The 14686-nt window shown below is 34.3% G+C and overlaps 2 protein-coding genes across 2 annotated transcripts in view; one reads left to right on the top strand and one right to left on the bottom strand.

The window, feature by feature from the left end:
• Positions 1-1251: 1251 nt before the first annotated feature.
• Positions 1252-2795, top strand: PMCH (pro-melanin concentrating hormone). Its single transcript, XM_088521680.1, has 3 exons — positions 1252-1500; positions 1999-2203; positions 2788-2795. The coding sequence occupies exons 1-3, from the start codon at positions 1252-1254 to the stop codon at positions 2793-2795; spliced, it is 462 nt and encodes a 153-aa protein (XP_088377806.1).
• Positions 2796-2864: 69 nt separating this feature from the next.
• The window catches only part of PARPBP (PARP1 binding protein), a 40591-nt gene continuing 28769 nt past the window's right edge, over positions 2865-14686 (bottom strand). Inside the window, exons 8-10 of the mRNA XM_088521662.1 lie at positions 12200-12281; positions 3801-3936; positions 2865-3196 (exon numbers count right to left, since the gene is read on the bottom strand). Coding sequence (XP_088377788.1) covers positions 2865-3196; positions 3801-3936; positions 12200-12281 — 550 coding nt within the window. The remainder of the gene's footprint in view (positions 3197-3800; positions 3937-12199; positions 12282-14686) is intronic.

Raw genomic sequence — 14686 nt, 5'->3', positions numbered from 1 at the left:
TGAGACTACTTCTGATGTCTAGACTATTAAATACTAGTCCAGTTTTCTCCTTCATAACATATCAGCAGAAGGTGTCAATGAAGATGTTGAGAAGACAACACAAAAAAAGAGAACTGCTGCAAAGAAAACATTACTATGAACAAACAAACAAAAATGTTCCAAGTTTATGAAAACAGAGAAAAGGCAGGAAATTCAAAAAAGAAAGAGAGGTAGGGAGGCAAGGGAGATATCTGCTAGGTCAGTTTCTTGATCGATTTCCGAGAGGCTTGCCCTAGCTATCAGGATGTTTGGATGCGATTCTGTGCATTAATCCTAAAGGTTGAAATTAACATGAAATCACTGAATAAGGTGACTTGCATCACTGATATTAAGAGATTAGCTAGATTTGAACTGGCCCTATTTGTTTTCCAGGTGAAGTGAAAAAGTATGTTATACAGAATCTCTACATTTCCTTCCATAGGATAGTAAGACTTCAGAGCCTTTTCTAATGAAAAGCTGAAGTTTCATTTTCTTTGTACAGTCTTAGCAAATATATCTATGTCATATTTGTCGCTGGGTAACATTCAATTTTCAGAAAGAAAATGCTGACAAATATAAATATTTTGGTGTGAATAAGGATTTCCACAGATGGGCTCTTTCCATAAGGTAACTGACTTAATGGACAGAGAAATACAAACTAACAACTTCAGCTCTAATACAGTAGTATTCCAAACTATTGTTATGTTTTAAGATTTTCACCTCCTCAGTACATCCATTTTGCTTAAGAACTTTAATAAATTTGGATTCCCATTTCTATGACAGTCTTGCTTAGGTAAATGCACCTAAATACATAGCCTTTACTTAGGTAAATGAGTTCTTTTCCTCAAGTTGCCTTAAACAGAAATGAAGCTTTATGAAGAACACAAATGCGCATTATGTGTACTATTTCCTATGAACTTTGGTATACTGATCCATCAAAAGGAACTACTAATCTGTACTGTTCTAAAAACATACAAAGAAACAAATTATCCATGCTAAAGAAATGTTTAAGTGATTCTAAGCACTATCTGGGATTAGAAGGATTATACAAAAGGTTACCCTCTTCAATATGAGTCATTTAAAAAGAGTGAACTCATCAGCAATTGAAGTAGTTTCCATTCACTCTGTAAAATATATAAAGCGGGCACAAGCTCTACAGCACTTTAAGCCGCAGCTGAAGCCCTCAAAATTTGAAAGTTGCTTTCCTGCTGTGCAAACATTAAGCGACCAGGAATGTGTGTTTCATCACACATGTTAATACTCTCTCTTTCTCTGTTTTCTCAAGGTTTTCTAATCTCAGTGTCAAAATCTCTGCAAAAGGTAGAAGATGAAGATATGTTGCTGAACACATTCAGTCTGGGAAGAACTCTTCGAAATGGAGATAGAACAGAAAACAGAGGAGCTCCACCATTTCTGAAGAATTATAAGACTGAAGACAGTAGCTTTTTGGATGAAGGGGAAAACAGAAACCCAACGTTCTTTGTGAGTTTTCAGTTTTACATGTTTTGCCTAATTGTAAAATGGAAGTTTTCGTTATAGTCCTTTAGAAGAAAAGTGCAATAAATGAAAGTAATAACCCAGTGAGCAACTTAAAAATTCAGTTCAGCATAATATATTCATGGAGGAAATTTTCAGCTACGGGTATCTGATCCCATTTTCTTTCTTTTTAATAAGTAACTTAGACACTTGAATAAAAGAAATCTGATTTTAATCAGAACTTGCAGTCAAAACTTGTGTGGGAATAGAAGGCCTATATTTGATCCTGAGCATCACTATATGCAACAACAGGTGTTCAAATTTACCAGATAAGAGATAAATACTATACTAACAAGTACTTAAAATCATTTTAGATGTAATGCAGAGCATTGCTTACTTTTAAATGATTATGTTAATTCCCAATACTTCTGTTGATAATTTTAGAAGGTCAACATAACTAATTAAAATTTTTAAAGACAAATTGCTACTCTTCTTTTAAAACAGGACATGGGTTCCAAACACGACTTCCTAAACCAGGGTATGGTAATCAACTTAGGTTCAAAGCGGCTACCTTATCTTGCACTGAAAGGTGCCATGGCTTTTCCAACTGACAAGGAAATTCAGAATATTGAATCAATACAAGAAAGAAGAGACACCAGGGGTGAAGAAAATTCAGCTAAACTCCCTATAGGAAGAAGAGATTTTGATGGTAAGTATACTTTCCTTCTTATACACAAATGCCTCATTCTTGTAAAGTGTAATGCAGTATCTATACAGCCATTTGATAAAAGTTATTTTAGAAACTACATGTCATAATTAGGATTTGTTAGGGCTGGTGAAGTGCTGTATTTTCAATTTATATTTAGTGTTTTTTTTAATTAACAGTATTCCCAGAGGCAAAATTTAAACTTTCTTTTTTTTTTTTTTTCATTCAGTGCTCAGGTGTATGTTGGGAAGAGTCTATCGACCATGTTGGCAAATCTGAAAAGTCCTGGTCTGCACTACCTTCTTTGAAGAAGATCAAACATTTCATTTTGAATTTAATGCAACTTGAAGTTACCATGTTTTGCTACAAACATGCAACTACAAATACTTTCACATTGCAATGTAGAGGGAAACATGATTCACTGTCAAAAATAGCTTAACTATAATTACTAATTATGTATTGTTATTAAAAATAAGACACCTGCATAATCCAGATTTGTAAATATTTGTCTAATTACACACAAGCGATTTTCACTTATTTGTATGTATAAAAGGAAGCAATTTCTGAATTTCACCTTTTTCTTGCAGAACTATAACTTCTGAAAAAGTCAAAATACCATTATATACATATATATATATTCTGAAAATAAAAACAAAAACAAGACTTATAGTCGAAAAAAATGAGTTAATTTTGCCTGACCAGGAATCAGTTTATTCTTGATTGCAGTTTTGCTGCGTTTTCCTGCCCCACCAACTTTGTTGTCAAATTTTTGTGGATTGCTTGAAACTTTAGGTCTTTTAGCATTTTTTGGCAAAGCGAGCTCACTTTCCTTATCACAGCTTCCTCCGTCAGTATTCAAATCCATCTGCTCATTCTTGGAGTTTTTGCTTCTTGACTGACAACTCAATTTGCCCATTTCTGTTTCACTTCTATTCCGGTGAACATTTTCAGAAATAGTTCCAAGCGCTGGTATGTCAAGACGCAAATTCATACCCTCTGTCATGTAAATATATCAAAAACATATGGGAAGAAATTAAAAGTTACCTGGGATTGCTCATCCTTTTTCTATCACGAGACTGTCGTATGACTTTTATCACAACTAGTGCTTTGTAATAAAGCAAAACTACTCTTTTTTTTGCAACTACATTTGATATTCGTTAATCTGTGCACTGTTATCTTAAAGTGACATTGCTCAGAAATGTAAAATGTCAAATACCTTGCAGAAGTACATTTTTAACTGTAAGATGCTGCGCAAGTTGCTTAAGTTGTTTCAGAGTTATATATACAACACAACTCAGTGCATAGGTAAAACAAATGACGTTTTTCAATGACAAAAAATGTCTTTTGTTGAATAAGAAATACTTTCACAAATGTAAATTTTTTAACCTTATGATCACATCATTACACCTTTCAAATTGAATTATATTTTCAACATAGTAGGATTAAAATTATAAAAACATTTGACTGATAGGATATACAAAACAATGAAAAATGTCTTTTTCTTGAAAAACATTTATATTTGAGTTTTACTACAGTTTATTTTGATAACATCTGAAATATTGGCTATGACATTCACTTACTTAATCCTAGTTCGGCTTACCTATGAGAGATTCATCTTTTAAAAGTTGCTTTGGTGCCAGGTATATGCTACTTTTGAGGAAGCGCTGACCCTTCCTTTCACTCGATGCATCTTTATATGTACATGTAAACTGGGACTTTATTGACGGTTGCTTCATCTGCAAGTGGTGATTGGTATTAGCTTTAACCATTTAAAAGAATTTTAGAAAAAGAATGCCTGAAAGATTAGTGAAATAAAGTTATTTTAAAATATATTTTTCTTATAAGCCTTCTGTCTCATGTTTATAAATGACCTAGAATACAAGAAAAATAAAAACTCTCATATCAATATTCAAATAAATTGTTCACGCATTTACTAAAAATAAAGCCTTTCTAGAAATATTTACAGAAGAATCCCAGAAAAAATCTTTTTTCATCTCTTGTAGAAAGTTGCATATAATTTTTTAAAGTTTTATCCACCTAAGATTTTCTAAGTTATCTTCCTCTTTTGACAGACTATCATTATGAGCAGCTCAGCTACTGCAGTTACCATATTTTTACAATGCTAAACTGAAATACAAAACGCTATTTCAGCTCTCTCGGGTAAACTTTGGATTTCACATATACAAGCTCACTAACTAGAAACCTGAAGTATTGGAGAACTCTACTACCTATAGTTCTGCATGCTCACGTACACTTACTCGCCCCTGAAACGAGAAGCCCAGTCCCATATCACAGGTTAAACAAAATGTGTGGATCAGCTAAAAAAAAAAAAAAGTAGAAGCTATAATAGAGCCTTTATATCCATAGTTCCTGGAATCACAGGTTCCAGGTCAAATTTCTGCATTCTATACTTAAGTCAATATTTCTCCAACTATTACATCAGCTTAGAATTTGAAAGTCAAGCTTTGCCCTTTCTTGCCAATTTATCATAAATATAGCAGATTATGTGAAATAAATTCTGCCCTCCATTGCATTTGAAAGTCTACTAAAACATACAAAAGAGGATGAGAGGTATAGTGTAGAACAGAACACAGAAATTAGAATTTCTAGCTAATAACTCTATTAAATGTAACAAGTGAATTCAAGTAAGTTTGAGCTGAACTGGTGCCACAGTGCTAATATTAGGGAAAAAAAGTAAGAAATATTGTTATTAGGAAAACACTCCTTTTTAAATAGACAAAGGGCCTAGACTTGTGGAATAAGAGAATTACTACCATGTTTCATTAAAATTTTCTAGTATATCTACTTTTCTTCTTAACACAGATATGTTTAAATCTCATAGTTCAGGTTTAACCCTTAAAATGGTTTTATTTTTTGTTTTGTTTTGTTTTTTGATCCAAGTAAATTCTCAGATTTAGACATAACAACAGAACACAACACATTCCCCAAAGCCTGCTTTCACAATGGTCTTCACGTTCCAGCTTCACTCAGGGTTTATGCCACTTTCATCAGGTTCCGCTTTCACACAAAGAAGACAACAGATTCTAGCACTTCATCATTAAGATGCAGCCTGCATCTCTGTGCACATCACTGCAGTTGGCCAATGAACAAGACTACATTTTTTTTAGAGGAGATAAAAATAATAATAATAAAAAATTTCTCTGACTTAAAATGCCTGTGCAAAATAGTCTTACTTAAAGCTCAGTATATCCTCCAAGAATTAAAAAGGCCTAATTTTCCCAACCGCCAAACTGTCAAACTATTTTTCCTCTGTAGGGTAGCAGTCTAAGAAGGACAGAATCCATAGGGAGATCTGGTCAACATTCCTTTTAACTATGTTGTTGTTCTCCAAGGATTAATCCCCCATGCATCAATAACTTTATCATAGAATAAGACTATATAGGGAGAGACATTCATTTATAAATTTGCGTGCTGCAAATTTATATCTAGATCGAGTCATTAACTGTGTTTATATTCTTTTCAGAAAAAAAAGTTTTGAGGGGTAAATACACTATACTCAGAATCATAAAAGTAATGGAGTGCAACTCGAATCTACTTTCAGTAAACTTCATCAACATCCTAGGTGCAACATCACAATATGCAGGATACGAGGGACTTTAATTTCTTTGGCTTATGGTCACAGCAATACTAAATGAAAATATTTTCCAATATTTTCTGTGTTCCTGTGTTATCTTGATCCTTTAAAATTCACTCCATTCTTAAACTATGCTTCAGCAAGTGTCACATGCTAACACTACACAACAACTTGCACATAGGTCTATCACATGTTCTTCATATTTTATAAGGCAAATAAACTATAATTTGTGCCGAATTGATGAAAATACAATAAAGAAAGAATATCAAACCTGGGGAAGTAAGCCTGTTTGTTACCATTCTATAACCAACAAAAGTATTCAGTTGTGTTTTGGGATATCAAGATTTCTTTTCACCATCACATGTATGTGGAGTCAGAGCACAAAAGTCAAACTCAAACACTGAAAACTTGCAGCACAACAAACACATCTGTCTTAGGTTCCACTTTACTGAACCTTGAAATATGACTCAAAACTTAACTCTCCATTGAATCACATACCATTTAGTCATTTACGAACAACATGAGAAGCTATAGCTGTTAATATAGCTGTTTCAACTGATGCTCTACTAATCTAAAGGGCATACCGGAACGCAGGGTGCAAGACGATGCAAATTTGTTGGAGCAGTCTAACTTCCCAGCTGCTCTTGGCATGTATTTGTAAGAAAGACTATTACATTGAGTAAGTTAACAATAAGACAATCTGAATAGCCTGGAGGCAAAGAAAGAACACAAGCCCAGTGCTGAATTAAAAAGTAAAGTCTCTCTGTATTGTTTTAAAGAAAAAAAAGAGAACAGCTTAATGTGACTGAAGCGCCTATAATGATGTCTGTCAACAACTTGTAATAGCTCTTAAACATCAATTCCCTGAACTCCACTGATTTGAGAGGCTCAGCACCAACATCCCAATGACCCGCAGCTCTGGGAAAGGGAAAAGATGCAAGGAACTCAACTTGCTAATCAAAAAGTTGTATATGAATGGTGTAAAACAAAGTCAGGCTTACTGCCACCTCCCCTCACAAGAGGGGGTCATTGCTGTTATTCCTATGTAAAGAAAGAGTTTCTCCTGCATTGCAGACAAAGAGATCCACTGTTACCACTCTCCAGCTGGGAGAAAGTACAATAGAATAAAAGACATCCTGTGTTTCAGTGCATGTAGGTCAATTAGTTGACCTAATGAGTAAATTAAGTAGCACATTCTCCCACCTTGATTTTCTTTAAACTTAAAAGTTCCAGTTTGAAATGTGAATATAAAACATTCACATTTGTATGAAACATTAATGGTGCATGCTCTATTTATTTCTCAAAGTTACTTGATAATCTATTCCAGATCTCCTTCCAGCATCTGCATACAGACAGTACTGCCAACATTTAGTCAGTAAGAATGTTCAGACTGGGTTTTTATACACTGGAATGGCATAATAGAATTTGAAAACCTACATTAGTAACAACAAACATATGTTTTTATTTTCTAGCCAAATAATTAGAGTACTATTTGGAAGAGGAAAAGAAAGACAAAAAGAAAGAGAAAACTTCTTCTCCACCCTTACCCTTGTACTTTTGAAAAAAAAAAAAAAAGGAAAGGTAAGATTTTAAAAAAAAGGAAAGAGAGCATAAAGGGAAATGAAACAAACAGTAAGCAGTCCTGCCATTGCAAGTCATTGCCAAACCAAAAGTATCATGTTATACAAACACAAAACGTTTTGGCTAATAGTTCAGGTAATAGTAAGCTTTTACTGTATGAAATCTATCAAAATTTGTAGCGTGACATTGTACCAGCCCCTCCATATCCTAAATTAACTTACTACTGTTTCAAGAATACTCAACCTCAAATCACCTCACTGTTGGATTTTGCTAGTACTCAACATTCACAGCTAGAGATCCTAGAAAAGCAGAGTAGATGTCTCATAGAACCAAAACCGACATTTTCCACACAAGTATGGTCTATCAATTTAACTGTTCTTTTTAAGAAATCATAATGTTTCTTCCGATTTTGTGCTGAACAACTTTTTCTCCCCTTCCCATCCAGCTAGCAATTTATTAGCAAGCTCCATAAACTAGTAATCAGTTTTGTGTTCTTCATGATTCTACTCCACTTCACAATAAACATATTTTTCTATAGTAGATGAGACTACTACCTGAAGAACATTGTTTTTCTCTATTACTGTTAAGTTTCTCTTCACAAGCACAGCAGTCATACAGAAAAATCTTGATAACTTCCTGTTGATAGCTTTCCAACTCACAGTTTATTTGTACTGGAATCACAAATAGGCAAAACAATTCTCTAGAGCAACAACATTTTGAGAGCTAAGCAATGAAGAATAACAGCAATGCACGAACCTAGATATTAAGTCATTTCATATAGGCATGATCAAGTCACATGAGAAAGGCAGACTGGAATTTTCTGCTTTGTGGACCTTTTTTCTTGGAAGAATTTCCATGCACACTAAAATTACAATGAAGTTCAAACTTGCCAAGATTTGGTAGAGCTCTTTAGCCACAAATTCTTTAAAAAGCAAAACTACAGTTATGCTCCCAACTGGAGGAAAATAATACCTCATATAGAAAAGGTTGTCTCCTGTTATACTAAGAAAAAATATATGCCAAACTACTGAAAAGTCCTTATAGCTGTTGTGGGACAAATATGTCAACAATGCAGCACAAGTTCAAAAATAATATCACATTGCAACGCATCAAAAGGCTAAAACAACCCTAGATTAAAAAGGAAAATGACTGTCTCATATGTTGCACACTCACAGTCTAACAGCTTTGGTTTCTTCCTTCTCTACTCCTAAATATTCTCACTGAACTCCATTTACAGTTATAGTATTTCACCTACAACTCCAATTAATCTTTTCTGGTGCAACATCCGAAGAGGAGGGAGATGTGATGATCTTTACTATTTCACCTCTTTGTTGTCTTAAGCTGCTCTGGCACCTAATCAAGGCAGTGGATTGCAACAGCCCTCCATCCATTTATCTCTCACACCAAAAAACAAATATTTACACACACTCAATTGAAATCAAAAATAACTCAAATAACAGGGTGCCTACCCATTTCAAATTAACAGAAACATGATTCAAAGAATCACATGTAAGACTGGATCAAATCTTTTTAGATAAAAAATACCTCTCCTGCCCAATTAAGCTTTCTAACTTTTAAAAAATTAGAAAGGAGCAAAAAGCACAACTGACAACAAAGAGGTTTAACTTAATAGATGTTCTGTAGACCATTCCAAATCAAGGATCCCTTCCACAAAACACTGTTCACCAGAAACAGAAAAAGCTTTTCTGTAACTGTAACTATATATAGCAAACTGAAACATGATCCTTTTCTAATTTTTCTCTCAAAGGAAGATGAGATGAAATTGAGTATCTCTCTATTACTCTTACCTGCTTTTGCTGGAGGGGATGAAAAGGTGGAACACGTACTTCCCCAAACTTCTTCCTCTTCAAGGGATAAAGAGTGATAGCTTTGCCTCCTAACAAATGCCTTTATAGTTGGGTGGTCTTTCTGCATATCTCTTCCAATATTTAATGAGCAATGAAAGATTAAATTTTTCTTTCAGTGTATTTCACCCTTGCCCCAGATTTCAAAGCAACTATAGGGCTGACATTTTCCAGGAGGTACTGCATTATTCATCGTGCTTTCACTCATACTTTACTGGCTCATTAATCTGAAGTTTGTTTTGGCACAATGGAAATACCCACAGATTTATTTTATTTTTTAACATAAATTCCAATTCATAGTTACCTGTTTACTTTGTCCACTCTCCATATTTTTAAATTAGATAGTAAGCACATAGGCATGATATTGTTCTCTAGGTTTAAATATTATCAACCTGCAAGTCTTCCACATAACTCTAGATACAAGACAGTGGCTCCTGTCATGGAAGGTGGAAGCATAATTATTTTTTGTGAAGTTTTGTGAAGTGTCCCATTCTCCTTTTATCAGATTTTCCTAAATTTTTGTATCAATACATACTTCTTGATGGTACCCTGCAAGAAACCAGACTAATCATTACTACTGTATTCCCTCACACCTTACCAAATATCACGGAAGAAAAGGGACTTTTGTAGGACATGTTCTAAGGAGAGATCGTGGCTTTTTATTACAGACTGTCATGTAACCACATCAAGCAGCAGCATCAAAAGATCCTTAGGACTATTTTATGGAACTTGCATCATCTACATTACAAGAAACTTCTCAGACAAATTGCTAAAGTTGAGAAAAAACATGAAATCACTACTCTTATTTGAAATTTATGTATAGTATCTCTTCCCAGCCAATGATACTAAGAATCGCTAAACACCGTATATCACGCATTAAAAAAAAAAAAACTTATTAGAGTGAATTTTATAAGAAACCTTAACACATTTCAAGACAGTTGTCTGAAATAACAAGGAAGACTAATGCTGTGTCTAAGAAAGGGATAATAATTACTATAGCACTTGCAATCTATTGTCACAGGCAAGGAATTTACAGTGCTAGGTGCTGCACATTAAAACCAGAAAAAAAATGACTTCTGCCAAGAGACATTATAATCTAAGATAGGAAATATATGGATTCATACAGAAAGAAACCCAGATTAGTCATGATAATGAGCATCCGTCCCAATACATATAGCATGTAAATTGTTTTTTGGGGGGTGAGGGGAAGAGGGAAGTGACAGTTAATTTACAGGTATTGAAAGAGCTTTTAAAGGAGAATGAGGTGTTCTGCAGATGTCTAACAACTATAAGAAACTGGATCAAATGGACAAAGTTGATGTAGCTCCAGGAGGTCTTTCACAGTTTAACATACCAGTCACATGCAACTTACCATCCCCTTCGTTAAAATAAGAGAAGAGTCAGCCATCACAAATTTAATCTACAAAGGATAACACTTCAGACACCCTTTATGTGCTGAAATGTCAGGGAAAGTTTAGAAGGGCCAACAGGACCTGATGGTTGTTTGTTCTGAATTTTGGTTTTCATAAAATGTCATCATATTGAGCACCAGATCAGCATCTGAATCAGTTTTAGTAGTTGTTTGAAGGACCCCCAAATTATTTTCTAAAAAAACCACTAGATTTTTCATTCTATTTCAGTATAATTCTATTCTGCTTTTTACAATCTTGGTGAAACAAAGCTTGGAGGAGTGTCTCACAGAAGACAGACTCTTTACTGTGTTAATAAGGCACATGAGAGTCACAGTACCCTTATCAGAGTTCAGCCATACAAAAATAGCACAGGAAAGTGCCACCACGTATCTTGGTGTGGCAATTCAACAGATCATGCTCCTGAAGGCTACTGAATAATTAACTCATTAAATTATTCAAACCTTCGACAAGAACTACCATAAATAGAGAAATAGTTGATATTTTTGATAGCTAGACACCTAGTTCCTAACAACCTTTGTAAGTTTGCAGAAAAGGTTTCAAACATAACAGACTTAAATTCATTATACTCTGATATTAACATAGTTTTCTTATCCACATAGAAGCTCTGTAATTGGATTCATGAATGGCTATTTATTTCACTGTATTATCCAAACAGTATTTCACATTCGTGTTCTTTGATGAATATAGCTACAATATGCTGATTATAGCAAAATTACTGCAATCTAAGTCATGAAGTCAGCTCTCATCTTTTCATTATTTGCCTAGTCGTTTAAAGCCGAATTTTGCTCCAGTGTTTACCATAACTCATAATAGTCATCACAACTTTATTTGAACTGGAATATATATATAAGAACATATTCTGAAAATAATGATAGCACAAGTCAGAACAAAGTTTGCAAGAACTAGTAAATAACCACTCTTACGGAGCTCCTTGTTGAAATGCTGAGGAAGATACAGCCTGTCTTTCTACACTCTATTCTTTTAAGTAGTGTCACTTAGAGTTCCAGCCAACAGGCTGCTGCTCTTTTGCCTACTAAGTAACAAGGGTCTACACTAGCAAGGTTTATTTTCCTGTTCACTTCGAAATGTTATGGATATGTCTTAGCAGAATTACAAATAAAAAACATCTGAAAAAATATATTAAAATCATTACTGTACTTAAGAATGCCAATATTATCTGAGCTGAAATTAGAGGTCTGTATTCAGGGTTTGGAGTTTTGCCTGTTTGTTTGCTTTCGTGTAATTTCAGTTTTATTTTTATAGTTCTGAAATGCACAAATTGTTATCGATTAAGTAGGTGGCTCCATTAAGATACGTTCATTAGTTAATACTTTTGAGTGAGCTTAAAACCTTCTTTCCTGGTGCAGTGGATACTTTCATTCATATTACATCAGTGCAAGTCAAACTGTAATCACATGGTTAATCACAACTATGTATGAGCTATGGAATAGCTTTTAGGGAAGCATTTGAGAATTTTAGTATTATTTCAGTATACCCAAAAAGACACATAAATTCCATGCAGTACCTTATTTTTTTTTTCATCCAGCAATTTCTGAACACGCTGTCTAAGAGGTTTTGGAGATAATCCCCTAGATTGTACTGGAGATCTATATTAAAAAGAAGTAAGAAGCAATTAACATAAATGAAATTGGTTAAGGAAAATAAGTGCCATATCAAGTTCCTAAGAAACAGGGAGGAAAGGAAGCCAAGCATCTTCTCCCTCCATCCTTACTTTTCCTCCCCTCCTAAGTAACCACATGTCTTTTGACAACTGAGGACAGTGTAATGAAACCGGACTTACAGTTTCAATTACTGGCATCATTTTACTGTTTATGTTTACAATATTGTAGTTGTGCAACCACAGTGTTCTTCTTTGCAAGGCTGGTGGTGAGATACCAAGGCACCATTCTACCTCCACCCCCTTGAATAGCATCTGGTTGACATCCAGAATAATTTTCCTCTTATTTACATACTTTTCAATAGAAGTATTCATTCAATCAACTGAATGCTTCTACTCTCCTATATTTCAGTATGTGAATAGTTGAATACGTTGATGAAAAAGTCTGATGCATATAAAAGGGCTTTTTTGCTCTTGAAATAAAAAGACCTAATCTGTGTTTCTGTAAACAACTTCCGAGTTTATCGGCACAGTAGGCCAGTGTGCATATGAACACAGTTGCTTCATTTCAAAAGGAATTTTGTAGGTCCCTCAGGAAAAAAGTTTTTTATTTTATTTATTTCTATTTTGCTGTGGTGCAAACATTCTATTGCACCTTACAAATCTTTTGCCGTTTAAATCGAGAAAATATGCAACTTCTCTTGTTCATAATTCCTTTCTGTTTTTTTCACTCGTGAGTCCTTTTTGAAACCCATAATAACAGAATCCTCTGCATCCCATTTTTCAAACACTTGATTTACCCAATTAATCTAAAAGTTTAGTAAGACAAACGAGACTTAAAAACAAGTAAAATTTATCTGAACTGCAACGTTTTAGAAGAAGTGATGTTCTAATTTAACCTTAGTCTTCATCTGAAAAGTAACAATGATGCTCTCCAAATTACTAGATACCAGACAAAAATGGCCACAAGCTAAACATTTCAGGAGATTCTTCAGTAATGAGCTCTCTAGAGATAGCAGATAGTATTGTGAAAGTCCACAAAACAGTAAAATAACTACCATGTGATCAAAAACCATAAAACAATAACTACAGTGTGATGCGATCAACCCTCTCATACACAGAACCTTAAATTAGCAAAAAAAAATTGAAAACCACAGGGAAGCTTACTGCAAATGTACTGCCCTTTATCTGGTAAACTTTTCCAGATTTGTTATTAACAGTATAGGTTGTCAGAAGATGGCAAGCATTGTAAATCAAGTATTTGAGATGAGCATTAATAAAAAATCACTGTATCTCAGAGGTGCCTGTATTTCAGAAAAACAAAGTGACACCTCAAATACTATTCTCTATAGTATTAAGACATTCTGCACTTGTAAAGCAACAGAAGCCTTAGAGCAAATCTGCTATAGAAATGCAGAACATTAAAATATTTGACAAAAATTTTAAAAAGGAACTAAGTTTGCAAGTTTTCTTATTTCATCTGAGATTTTGAAAGTTTTTTTAATTTCTCCTAAAAAATCATTTCAGATCATAAATTCAAAACCTTGAATAAATTTCTTCTAAATTTGTTTTTAAGTGCAATCACACAAATAATAACAAAAATATGATACACTAGAAAATAAATACTAAAATCAAATTGACCACTAAGAAATATTAACAAAAACACAGGAATTTATTTCATATAAAATTCCAGGCATCTATACCTCCTTGCATCTAAAGGAGAAGATACTAAAAAACTCAGTGGGCAGTCTTATTCAATGATAAAACATTTTAAATCCATTTCAAAATAAAAAGAGCTGCTTAGGGAGACAACTCAAGAGCTCTAGCTCTAAAGAATAGTTGTGCTTAATTCAGAAAAAAAACTCCCACAAACTCAGGTGGCTCTTGAATCCTTTCAAACACTACATTATTCTAAATTAATCCAGATCTTTTCAACCAAGCTGCTGGGGCAGTGTTTTCAGAGATTCTGTGGCAATATTTTCCATTACTGCTCCCACTTCTTCTGCTCCTTTCCAGCCCTGTGGTTGCAACTTTTGGTTTATGTTATGGAACCCAACTAGGTGTGTTCACAGAGCTCAAAAGACATCTTCTCTGTTCAGAGCAAGTTCCAATCAGCACTAATTGGCACAATGAACAGCAGAGATCCAACAGTAGGTTCGAGCAGGCCCTGAGGAAAACTGTAGTTACTCTGAAAAAAGTATTATTGGGGAACCAACTGTTGCAGTGCAGAGGATACCTAAGAGAAGATGCGTGCCTGGTTGCAACTTGAGTTGCTTCAATTCTCAACAGGTTCCAGGAAGAGTTCTCCTCTCTTCTCATTCTTCTACCTCTCCTTCCGCTCTCTCATAAATGATTTGTCAGTCATGCATTTTGAGATCCTTTCCAAAAAGGAAA

Source organism: Tinamus guttatus, unplaced genomic scaffold, assembly GCF_059628265.1.
Source record: "Tinamus guttatus ecotype Peru unplaced genomic scaffold, ASM5962826v1 Tinamus_guttatus_pri_ptg000125l, whole genome shotgun sequence".
Taxonomy (NCBI): domain Eukaryota; kingdom Metazoa; phylum Chordata; class Aves; order Tinamiformes; family Tinamidae; genus Tinamus; species Tinamus guttatus.
The sequence above is the reverse complement of the archived record's forward strand: the minus strand, read 5'-3'. Positions and strand labels throughout refer to the sequence as shown.